The sequence below is a fragment of the Schistocerca gregaria genome, chromosome 9, assembly GCF_023897955.1.
Source record: "Schistocerca gregaria isolate iqSchGreg1 chromosome 9, iqSchGreg1.2, whole genome shotgun sequence".
Taxonomy (NCBI): Eukaryota; Metazoa; Arthropoda; class Insecta; order Orthoptera; family Acrididae; genus Schistocerca; species Schistocerca gregaria.
The window spans coordinates 171,681,091-171,694,178 of record NC_064928.1 but is presented as its reverse complement, the minus strand read 5'-3'; the positions used below and the strand labels follow the sequence as shown (position 1 = coordinate 171,694,178).

The window sequence follows — 13,088 nt, the reverse complement described above, 5'->3', positions numbered from 1 at the left end:
CATATATGTTTGAGGAAATGTAAGGCATGTTCTGTGGTCTTAAGCGTTCCAAAGTGCGGTACCTCGCCTCTCCACACAGCATTCTTCTGTTGTGTGTCATTGTACTTTGCTCTGTGGAATTCAAACGTACATATTTTGTAATGGAAGCTGTCAAACCTATATTCAGGACAGTAGAAATTAAAATGTCCTGTGGTGCCTCTCCTGCTCCCAGTCAGCCAGTTTGACACCCTACCCCCCCCCCCCCCCTTTAAAAAAAAATCACAATACTGGGTAGAATTATTTGTGACTGGCAGAATAAGAACTCTTCAGAAAACCTGCACTCTTTATTGCCCGTTAGCTAATAACTTTCTCTTTTGTGTGACATAAAATTAAATACAGGAATCACAAAACCAGTGAAGACAAGAAACAAGCAAGACAGAGCACATTTCTTCAATCCTTATGCCCAGCATTTTTTCTCTCTAATCTTGCTACAGCTTTACACTGCATGCTTTCATTTCTGCAAAAGATTCTGTTACCTCATCAAAGTTAGTCAAACATTTTGCTACATGAAAAATCAAAATGTCACTAATATTTAAAAATCTGTTATATGAAGTTGTGTGGTTCCTCAATTTGATTACATCTATTTGATCACTTCCTGCTAGATAAAACAAAACAGGTCTTTCTAATATTGCAGCAATTGTAACACACACCAAATAAGCGAGACTGTTTTGGAAAAGTGGTGATTTTTATCCACCTCATTTATATAAATAAGACGACAGAACATAATTCACGAAGTACCAATACCAATGGCTGTTAGGCCTATTACAAGCAAAAAGTTTTATGTTAGGAAATGTCTCACATTTCATTCATATGCTTCAGTTTCTCAAGCACGAGATAAAATAGTAGTAGTAGTAGCACAAAATTTTTATATAAATTTGGAATCATCGTATTCTTTCAAGTAATCTGTGTCATGTCCCCATTTCTTCTCCTCCCTCGTTCTAACAAAAAATCTTGGCTTCACTAATTCTGTAACTATTCCTGCTATTATCAAAACTTATTCTCCGGTTAACTTTGCTAACGGTTCCAGAATTATCAGTTCAGTCATCCCTTCTTTATTCTCAATTTAGGTGTTTGCGCTATTCCGAGAATAGAACTTAGCGGTTGCTAACCGAGGATTGTGCTGGCCCTTAGTAGTGGAGTGACCTGGCAAAATTTTCTGTCAAAATTTGATTTTCCTGGATACACTGATAAGGTAATGTGTAATCTTTCTTACGTGTTATTCCTGTTTGTCTGGTAGTCTGAATCTGTGGATTCTGCTAATAATTTTAACAATGCTTATCATTCACACACCCAGTCAACCACATAAAAAAGAAACAGTGATTGGTATTCACCCGTTCGCATTTATTCAGATCGGCTTGTGTAGCCACGTCCCCTTTTGTGTGTGGGACAACTTAAGAGTCGTTCAGAAATCAACGTAGAATTTGTTAAAAATATTCAAAAACCAAAAGGGATACAATTCAAAATCATATGAATAATCAATAGACCAACATGCGCTGGATTCTAGGCACCCTGTGAAACAAGGTTTTTTTCCTTCAAGAATGTGAATTTGGTGCCCCCTGAAATTGCTGCCTGAAGCAGATACCTCAGTCGTCCCCCCCCCCCCCCCCCCCTTATTCTCCTCCTCCTCCTCCTCTCACAGATTCAGGCCTGCCACTGACAGTGTTCGTGTTATTAAACCGTGAATGTATTACGGTAACTTTATTCCCAAGTAACCAGAAAAATTGCAGGTTACTTCCATGTATATGAATCATAAAGGAATGGCTGTGCAAAATTATAGACCAATATACATAACATTAGTGTGCTGCAGGGACCTTGAGCACATTCTAAGCTCCAGTGTAATGAGTTAGCTAGAGGGAGGAGAACACCTGCTCATAAAGCCTCATGAGCTTATAAAGAAACTACCATGCAAAAATTGTTCACCCTTTTCACACACAGTACCCTATGAGGCATGGATACAGGCCAACAGGCAAATTCTGTACTCCTAGGTTTGTGGAAAGAGTTTGAACTGAATTGCACTGTGTACTGTTAACAACGATCTGAACATATGGAATATGTTCTCAGATACAGCACTATCTGAAAGATCTTGTGAGTAATGGTACTCAGTGCCCCATACTGAGAGAGTTCATCAGAGGTAAAAGTAAAGTCCAACTTATAATGGTACTCAGTGCCCCATACTGAGAGAGTTCATCAGAGGTAAAAGTAAAGTCCAACTTATAAGACAGGGTGAACAGCAATCTGAGACTATTTGCTGTTGTGTTGGGGAAAGTGTTATGATGGAGGGACTGTAGGGAGATTCAGTATGAAGGAAAGGTCGGCAGGCATGGGATTGACTTTTTCAAACCATCTATTTGGTGATGCTGGTTAGGATTTCAGGTATCTTACTCTGTAGCCACTCACCCTGGTTGGCCCTCATTTGTGAGCAATTAATAACAAAAATTGTAATTTTGCATAATATTCTAGAACCTTTTTGATGGTTGCACATAAATTGGTATTGTAGTGTAATGGTTAGTGTACTAGGCTGACATATAGAAAGTTCTGGGTTTGAATCTTGTCATGCGATTCTAAAATATTTATTTGTTACACAGTTATTGAAATTACTTTATCATTTTTATTCAGTTAATTGATTTACTTGTATTTTATTTAAATTTATAGTTCTTTGACATATCATTTTAATCTTTGTATTAATTGTTTAGTTTGCTCTTATTTTTTCTTCCTATGATTCTGTTTTCATTTGGAATCTGTGTTTACATTATTTTAATTAGTTTTATTTATCTATCACAATATTTAAATGTATGAAAATGTTGAGCTATCAATTTAAAAATAATGTCAAAAAATATATTTATTGGTATGTAAAAAATGTACTTTCTTTTGGATGGTAATTGTCATACAACATTTGAAACACAAATTCTTGCTGCACTGTGGACAAAACAATGTGGATGAAAATTTACATGAAGGAAGGGGTCATAAATAAATGTGCAAATTGAGGAATAAAAATAATGACTGCAATAACATGGACAAAAATACATGATTATCAAATGGGAGACATTAAATCAAAAATAAAATAATAAAAAACAGTGAAAATAACATGCACAACGATGTCAAACGAAAGATATAGAGGGAAAAAAAGAGTAAATGTAAAAGTTTTTTATTAAAAAAAGTTCCTTAGAAATCAGTTAATTGAATAAAAATAATTTTTAGTCATTTCAATAACTATTTAAAAATAAAAATAAAAATTGAAGCGCCTGACGAGATACAGAACCACAACATTCTATACATCAGCCTCATATTCTGACCACTAATCTACAACACCACTTTATATGCAACTATCAATTTTAAGGCTGTAGAACATCATGCGAAATTGAGGTGCTCCCTGGAAAAATGACTTAACATCCATTAACAACAAAAACAATCAATTATTGACAAAATTGTTCAATTGGACATATAAAAAGTCTACTCACTAAGTGGTGGCAGAACACAGACACAAAAGACAATTGAAATTAGCAAACTTTTGGAGCCAGTGGCTCCTTTTTCAGGCAAAAGGGTTGAAGGGGAAGGAAAAGAAGTGGTGAGGTCTAGGAAAAGGGTAGATTTCGGGAAAGTCACCCAGAAACAAGATCAGGGGAAACTTACTGTAGGGGATGAGAAGGAAAGACCAATTGTTGGGAACTCCATTGGACAAGATTTGAAAACCTGAGAGCTTAAAAGGTGGAAGTCAGGGTAATATGCAGACAGAGACTACTGCTTAAACATCATGCATGAGTTAGTAAAAGTGAAAATTTAAGTGCATTGTACATAACAGACGTGACGGGGGACAGTGAAAAATAGATGGGAAAGACAATGAAAGATGTAGAAAACTAAAACAGAGAGAAGCAAAGTGTAGTTACAGTGAAGAAATGTTAAAAAGGAAGAAATTAACGTAAAATAAGGCCAGATGGGTGGCGAGAACCAAGGACATAATGTAGTGCTAGTTCCGACCTGTGGGGTTCTGAGTAACTGGTGGCTGGGGGAAGAATTTCGATGGTGCGTGTGTTGAAGCAGGTGTCTGGAGGAAGAATCCAGATGGCGTGTGGTGAAATTGGTGCCAAGGTCATGGATGTCATGTTGTAGAGCATGCTCTGCAACAATATATTGTGAGTTGCCAGTATACACCCTCTTCCTATGCCCATTCATCTTAATTGATTATTTGGTGGCAGTCATGTAGGTGGAGAAGGCTGAACAGTATTTACATAACAGCTGGTATATGACGTGTCGTTTCGCAGTTGGCTTCCCCTTTGATAGTATATGTTTTGCCAGTTACAGGACTGTTATAGGTGGTGCTAGAAGGGTGCATAGCGCAAGTCGTGCAGTGGGGACAGTCACAGGGGTGGGAGCCATATGGTAGGGAGATGGGTGCAGAAGGAGCATAGGGTCTGATAAGATTATTGCGGAGATTGGGAGGGTGACAGAAAGCTATTCTAGGTGTGGTGGGCAAAATTTCAGACTGAATGGATCTCATTTCAAGGCATGATTTTAGGAAGTAATGTCTCTGTCGAAGTAGCTGATTACCATATTCCAGACCAGGATAAAACTGAGTCACCAATGGTGTGGTCTGAAGTTGTTTTTGGGATCAGCAGTACCTGGATTGGATGTGATAGCCCGGGAAATCTGCTTTTTAACTAGGCTGGTGGAATAATTACATGCAGTGAAGGCTGAGGTGAGAATGGACATCTATTTTCATTTTCACCACCCACTTATCTTGTTTATGTGTAATTCTTTCACATTTAGTGCATTTGTTTTTTGGCAAATCAATCTGATCACCTTTTACTGGCGTCTCTTACTTCACTATAATTGCCAAGCTAAGTAGTGTACTTTTTCTCCTGTGACTTTCACCTTCTGTTTACCTAGTTTATAGAATTTTGGCAGTTTTCACAACTTTCCCAATCAATTTTTTTCTGTTTTTCTTTTGCAGTAATTTTTTCCGTATCAAATAGATCACCCACTTATTACCTCTTATTAACGATTTTATAAGAATTTTTCTAATTTTTCTTGCTTGTCCCTTGGAGTTACTCCAAAATGCCTAACAGTGAAAGTCCCTGTTTCTGGATGCAATCCTACCCTATATCAGGCTCTTTTACAGTTGCAATCTCTTGCTCTTACCTGGCTTATCTGTAAACTATATGCCTCGTCAGCCAATTTCCACTCTAACAGACTCCTCTCCTTCAACAAAATCCTGCAGTTATCTGCCCCTCACGTTTCCTTGAATGGTATCATAGGCCAAGCCAACTTCAAACTGCAACAACATACCAGACTTAACCTCAAAAAGCTATCCCACCTTCTCCTAAACTACCTGAACAGTGGTGTTTCCCATCCTGTCTCTCTGCAGCTCCCTAAACAGCCACACCACCAACCACCACTCCTCTCCTACAAACCGAGCTCGACCAACTTCTTTAACATCCCACAGCCTTCACCACTACCTCCCACACCAAGAATAACCCATAATCCCAAGAACCAGTCACAACAGTACAGTGCCCTTAACCTCTCATTTAAAGTGCTCTCCCCTCCAGCCCTAAACCTGCATTTGATCAAGCTGCTTTGGTGAAGGCCCTACTTTCCTTCAGATGTAATATCCATCAGAAATATCACTTTGAAACCCATTCCCAAAACAACAGAACCCTGCCTTGAACAGTTCAGACCACAATCCCAACTTGATCCACCACCACTACCTCAAAATCTCCCCTCACAATCCTTCCAAGAATTCCTCACATCCAGCATTGCTTCACAACCCTCCCTCAGGTCCCTACAACACGACCCTAACTTGCCCTCTGCAGAACTACAGGCTCTGTGTTTTCCCTAAAAGCTGATGACTCCATCATTATTCTCCCAGCAGACAAAGGATCTACCACTGTAGTACTTGACCAAAAGGAGTATGTTAGTGAAGATCAATGCTAGCTGTCTGACTCCTCCATATACAGTGTCTTCCATCAAGATCCCACACCTGTGACTCAAACTGACCTGCAGTCACTCCTTAAAACCTCAGGCCCCTCACAAGGACTAACAACTCAACCCATAGAACTTCTCACCCCACCCAAACATGCACACCTCCCCGCCCCTTCCCCCCACCACCCACCTTTTATCTTCTTCCTAAGATCCACAAACCCAATCATCCTAGCCGTCCTATAGGTACTGGCTTCAAAGCACCCCCCAAAAGTATATCTGCCTTATTTGATCAACACCTGCAACCCATAGTACAAAGACTCTCCACCTACAACAAAGAATCAAAGATACCAATCATTTCCTATATAATCTTAAATCTGTGCACTCCCCACTCCCCCCTCCCCCACCCCCCAACACACACACACACACACACACCTTGCCTGTCACCAATGATGCCACCTCCCTCTACAGCAACATCCCCCACATACATGGTCTGTCTGCTACTGAACACTTCCTAAGTCAGTGCCCACCCGATTCCTAACCTATGACATCCTTCTACTCACCATCTTAATCATCTTTATGCTTACCAACTACTACTTCACCTTTGAGGGGCAGACAAACAATCAGAGCATGGGTACGGCCATGGGAACTGTGATGGCACCTTCCTATGCCAACCTTTTCATGGGTTGCTCGAAAGGGGCTGTCCTGGAATCCGTAAGTCTTCAGACCCTGGTTTGGTTTTGATACATTGGTGACATCTTTACCATATGGACTGATGGTGAGGCTGACCTGCTTCATGGAATCTCTGAATAACTTCTCCCAATTAAATTTCACATGGTCCTATTCTGAATTCCATGCCACTTCCCTTGACGTTGACCTTGTCCTAACCAAAGACCAGCTAGACACTTCCGTCTAATTTAAATCTACCAACAAACAACAGTACTTACATTTTGACAGTAGGCATCCTATCCATGTCAAACATTCCCTCCCATACAGCCTTGGCATCCAAAGCAAAGGTATTTGTTCAGATGCAGGCTCTTTAAAGCAATACGCCACCATTCTCACCTCAGCCTTCACTACACATAATAATGCGACCAGCATAGTTTAAAAAAAAGCAGATTTCCCAGGCCATCACATCCAATCCAGATATTGCTGATCCCTGCAAAAAAAAAAATCTTCAGAGGACAGCATTGGTGACTCAGTTTTATCCTGGCCTGGAATATGGTAATCGGCTACTTCAACATGACCATGACTTCCTAAAATTAGCCCTGAAATGAGATCTATTCAGTCTGAAATTTTTCCCACCACACCTAGAATCGCTTTCTGTCGCCCTCCCAATCTCCGCAATAATCTTATCAGACCCTATGCATCTGCACCCATCTCCCTACCACATGGCTCCCACCTCTGTGACTGTCTCCACTGCAAGACTTGGCCTATGCACCCTTCTATCACCATCTATAAAAGCCCTGTAACTGGCAAAACCACAGGGAGAGCCACCTGTAAAACGACACGTCACAGGTCGGAACTAGCACTACAACATGTCCTTGGTTCTCGCCACCCACCTGGCCTTAATTTATGTTAATTTCTTTTGTGTAGCATTTCTTCATTGTAACTACTCTTTGCTTCACTCCGTTTTAGTTTTCTACATCTTTCATTGTCTTTCCCATCTATTTTTCACTGTCCCCCCGGTCACGTCTGTTATGTACAATACACTTAGCTTTTCACTCTTATTAACTCATGTTGTTGTTGTTGTTGTTGTGGTCTTCAGTTCTGAAACTGGTTTGATGCAGCTCTCCATGTTACTCTATCCTGTGCAAGCTTCCTCATCTCCCAGTACCTACTGCAACCTACATCCTTCTGAATCTGCTGGGTGTATTCATCTCTTGGTCTCCCTCTATGATTTTTACCCTCCACGCTGCCCTCCAATGCTAAATTGGTGATCCCTTGATGCCTCAGAACATGTCTTATCAATCGATCCCTTCTTCTAGTCAAGTTGTGTCACAAACTTCTCTTCTCCCCAATTCTATTCAATACTTTCTCATTAGTTATGTGATCTACCCATCTAATCTTCAGCATTCTTCTGTAGCACCACATTTCGAAAGCTTCCATTCTCTTCTTGTCTAAACTATTTATCATCCATGTTTCACTTCCATACATGGCTACACTCTGTAGAAATACTTTCAGAAAGGACTTCCTGACACTTAAGTCTATACTCAATGTTAACAAATTTCTCTTCTTCAGAAACGCTTTCCTTGCCATTGCCAGTCTACATTTTATATCCTCTCTACTTTGACCATCATCAGTTATTTTTGCTCCCCAAATAGCAAAACTCCTTTACTACTTTAAGTGTCTCATTTCCTAATCTAATTCCCTCAGCATCACCCGACTTAATTCGACTACATTCCATTATTCTCATTTTGCTTTTGTTGATGTTCATCTTATATCCTCCTTTCAAGATGCTATCCATTCCGTTTAACTGCTCTTCCAAGTCCTTTGCTATCTCTGACAGAATTACAATGTCTTCGGCGAACCTCAAAGTTTTTATTTCTTCTCCATGGATTTTAATACCTACTCCGAACTTTTCTTTTGTTTCCTTCACAACTTGCTCCATATACATATTGAATAACATCGGGGAGAGGCTACAACCCTGTCTCACTCCCTTCCCAACCACTGCTTCCCTTTCATGCCCCTCAACTCTTATAACTGCCATCTGGTTTCTGTACAAATTGTAAATAGCCTTTCGCTCCCTATATTTTACCCCTGCCACCTTCAGAATCTGAAAGAGAGTATTCCAGTCAACATTGTCATAAGCTTTCTCTAAGTCTACAAATGCTAGAAATGTAGGTTTGCCTTTCCTTAGTCTAGCTTCCAAGATAAGTCGTAGGGTCAGTATTGCCTCATGTGTTGCAATATTTCTACGGAATCCAAACTGATCTTCCCCGAGGTTGGCTTCTACTAGTTTTTCCACCTGTCTGTAAAGAATTAGTGTTAGTATTTTGCAACCGTGACTTATTAAACTGATAGTTCGGTAATTTTCACATCTGTCAACACCTGCTTTCTTTGGGATTGGAATTATTATATTCTTCTTGAAGTCAGAGGGTATTTCGCCTGTCTCATACATCTTGCTCACCAGATGGTAGAGTTTTGTCAGGACTGGCTCTCCCAAGGCCATCAGTAGTTCTGATGGAATGTTGTCTACTCCCGGGGCCTTGTTTCGACTCAGGTCTTTCAGTGCTCTGTCAAACTCTTCACATAGTATCGTATCTCCCATTTCATCTTCATCTACATCCTCTTCCATTTCCATAATATTGTCCTCAAATTCATCGACCTTGTATAGACCCTCTATATACTCCTTCCACCTTTCTGCTTTCCCTTCTTTGCTGAGAACTGCGTTTCCATCTGAGCTCTTGATATTCATACAAGTGGTTCTCTTTTCTCCAAAGGTCTCTTTAATTTTCCTGTAGGCAGTATCTATCTTACCCCTCGTGAGATAAGCCTCTACATCCTTACATTTGTCTTCTAGCCATCCCTGCTTAGCCATTTTCCACTTCCTGTCGATCTCATTTCTGAGACGTTTGTATTCCTTTTTGCCTGCTTCATTTACTGCATTTTTATATTTTCTCCTTTATTAACTCATACATGATGTTTAAGCAGTGATGTCTGCCTGCTTATTATCTTCCACCTTTTAAGCTCTCAGGTTTTCAAATCTCGTCCAAAGCAGTTCCCAACAGTCAGTCTTTCCTTCTCATCCCCTATGATATGTTTCCAATGACCTGTGGTTCTGGGTGACTTTCCTGAAATTTACCCCTTTTCTTAGACCTCTCCAGTCCTTTTCCTTCCCCGTCAACCCTTTTGCCTGAAGAAGGAGCCACAGGTTTCTCAAGCTTCCCAATTACAACCGTCTTTCATGTGTGTGTTCTGCTGCCACTTGGTGAGTAGATTTTTTATCTGTCCAACTGAATAATTAATGTCCTTTAAGTTGTTTTTTTCATTTCCAACATTAATTGAATCTGTATGAACCAGTCTTTGTAGTCCCAAATTATGATTACTCCCATACAGATGCAATGCCTTCTAGAAACATTTGATGGCCATGCTGCTCCAAGTCATAGCCAGTCAACAACTTCCATGCCGCACCTACCATCGTTTGCGAGTTCACTGAGCGGAGACGTATTTGTCAGTGACAGGACATTCGTACCATGAAATTTACATTTGCCAACATCGCATAAGGAGTAAATGGTGTATGTAAACAAAATAAAGGAAGTGATTGTGTTAGTACATCCAGTATGGTGTCTGATGGTGTGAACCAATTAATTGGAAGGAAGTGTAAAATTCAGAAAAGGAAGTGGAAGTAAGAGGTAGTGATGAAGAGGAGAAATTCAGAACAGTGTTATGTGTCGCCAAAAACTAGTAAGAAAGGCTGTTCTAGAAGTTTGCAGTCAGTAAATATGCTGCACAAAGGAATGCTGTCTAAAAATATGCCCAAGAGAAAGACAGTATTTGGAATACAAAAATGTCATTTTGTATTACAACAGAAACACATTTTCTTTCTTGTCTAGTTATGCAGGAGCATTGAGTCCTTATCAAATAAAGAAACAAGGATATACATTACCAGTGCAGAAGATGGACTCGATGATGGTGAAGATGTCTCGTCCTGGGATTATGGATACAAAGAAGAAAGATATCTTTGCTCTACGTAAGTTCCTTTGAGGCAATGCAGAAACACTGAAGAATAGTGTTGAGGGTTACGCATCTGCGGCAGACATTGACTACTTAGATTGCAAAACAGACACACGATCGGTAATAACCACACACAGATTGTTGCAGATCGTTCTTGAGGACAGTGTTCTGTCCTAAGCACGTCTGTTTTGAATGAATACATTTCTTTTGCTTTACGGATGAGAATTTTAATACTAGGTTTTTAAAGAGGATTATTGTGTGTTACGTTCATTGGCATATATTATAATGCCTTCAGAAACACCTTTACCATGAACTGTTGTTTCAAAAACTATTTATGTTTGATGAATAAAAATATATTTTGTTGCTTTGCTGTCTAAGTACACTACTTTTAGATATAATGACGATTTAATAGTCAAATATGAAAAATGTTTGTTTTCTTGTTTGTGTTATACAGTGATCTACGGAAAAACAACAAAGTGCGGTACTATATTATCAGTCCAAATCAGTATGTAAGTCATACACAATGCTCTATAGCATCATTTATTCTCAGACGACAATACGTCAGTTCTAATTGACTGAAATTTCATCCCTGTACGAGGGACTGAAATGAATGAAAACACAACATCAAATACTTTATGCTCTGTATCTCGATTTCCATAGACTGCAGTTAAGTTGTTCCAGAAAATGCCTCAACTAAGAAATTTTTTTTCATCAATTACCCTCAAACAAGGGTCCATCAGGGTGAATGACTAGAGGGTGTGTTATGTGGGCCCCTAACCTACATCACCATATAGATGGTTTTAAAAACTCAATCCTATCAATTGGTATCTCTCCTTGTTATATAAAATGGTATGATAAATGGCAGTTTGTGCCCTATCTTAAGTACTGGTGACACATTTAGGGTCACTACCAGGTCACATTAAAGGAAGGCATCAAAACAATTCAGTGGCATGCCACTAGTTTTGTTACAGTCAATTTCATTAGTATGGGCTTAGACACAAATCTCTGGAGGAAAGGAAACCATTGTCTCATAAGGCGATATTGAGGAAGTTTAGAGAACCAGCATTTGCAACAGACTGGAGAACAATTGATTAATAGTGTACTTCTATGTGTTCAGCTGAGTTGTTCTCTCCATTTATTTCAATGAGGAATCTATCAAAATAAAGATGTCCAAAAACCTAGTAATAAGGGATGGAGGCTTCAACTTAAACAAGGATTGTGGTCAGGTGCTCAGTTTATTAAGATTCCACCAGCCATCATATCTGCCATTCCTGGGAAACGCTGAGAGAATGTGCATTTCATGGAATATCAGTGCCGGCTCTGAAAAACAGGAGCACAAAAGGGCATAGTGTGTGTCAGGAATGAAACTCACAAAAGCTATAAACAGTGACACAAGGCCAATAACATTTAGAGTCCAGGCATCAAATACACATAACAGCATAACTCGCATCACCAGAAGAAGATGATTGAGTCGATCATCGAATTATTCTGCATAAAACGGATATAACAGCTGATCTGAACACATGGAATTACACAGTTCTCTTGGCTGCAATGTTCATTTTGCATAAATACAGTAAGGAAAAAATAATGGAGATGATGCCTCATGCCAAGACATACCAACAGTAATTTTTCCCTCATTCCGATTGCCAGTGACAGAGGAATGGGAATGACTTGCAGTGGTGAAAAGTGCCCTTCACCATGCACTGTGTAGTGACTTGCAAAGTATGTCTGCAGATATAGATGTAGATTCAAACATTTATTTGTTTCCGTAAATAAGGAAAATCTCACAAATGATAACGAACTTGGAACAAAGAAACCAACTCATTTTAAGCTCTTTGTCAGATATTAAAAAAACAGAGACTTACCCCTCTTCTTTGTAAACAATTACCATCGATGCAAGTGTCGTGCGGTATTTTATGACACCGGGTTCTGGCTGAGGACCTTGGATCCTGCTCTTGGCAACATCAAATGGGATGTTGACACAGGATGCTAGAGTGCCCGACACAAAGCCGATACCCACTTTGCGTAGAAACTCCTGCACTGGATCCTGCAATTCAGGAGACTTAATGGAATTTTTATAAAACTGAACAACAAATATTTTCTCTTGTTACCAGCTGAAAAAATGAAAACAAAACAATTACATCCTGATGGCAGCTGCCTCAGTTTCAAATTATGACTCAAAAACAGTTTTTAAAATGTGCTATAATTGATATATCAACAATAGGATCCTGTAAATCTTACATGAAATTCTGGAAGTAATCCCTTGACTGAATGATAAAAGCCAAAATAAACCATATTGAAGACTCCATTGCGAGCAATAGTTGCAGTCACTCCTTTGTTCAATCCACGGAGCCCCAACCCCTGAAGATAACAAAAAAGAAAAAAAACTATTAATCATGGTAAATTCCACTGATCAACTGAGAGTGCAAATCATGACATTTCACAGGGAATGAGCCACT

The 13,088-nt window shown here is 39.5% G+C and overlaps 1 protein-coding gene across 3 annotated transcripts in view; it reads right to left on the bottom strand.

The window, feature by feature from the left end:
• The window catches only part of LOC126291699 (mitochondrial 2-oxodicarboxylate carrier), a 77,346-nt gene that overhangs the window by 6,936 nt on the left and 57,322 nt on the right, over positions 1-13,088 (bottom strand). For all 3 annotated transcript variants that reach the window (XM_049985332.1, XM_049985331.1, XM_049985330.1), the window contains exons 6-7: positions 12,871-12,990; positions 12,495-12,676 (exon numbers count right to left, since the gene is read on the bottom strand). In XM_049985332.1, coding sequence (XP_049841289.1) covers positions 12,495-12,676; positions 12,871-12,990 — 302 coding nt within the window. The remainder of the gene's footprint in view (positions 1-12,494; positions 12,677-12,870; positions 12,991-13,088) is intronic.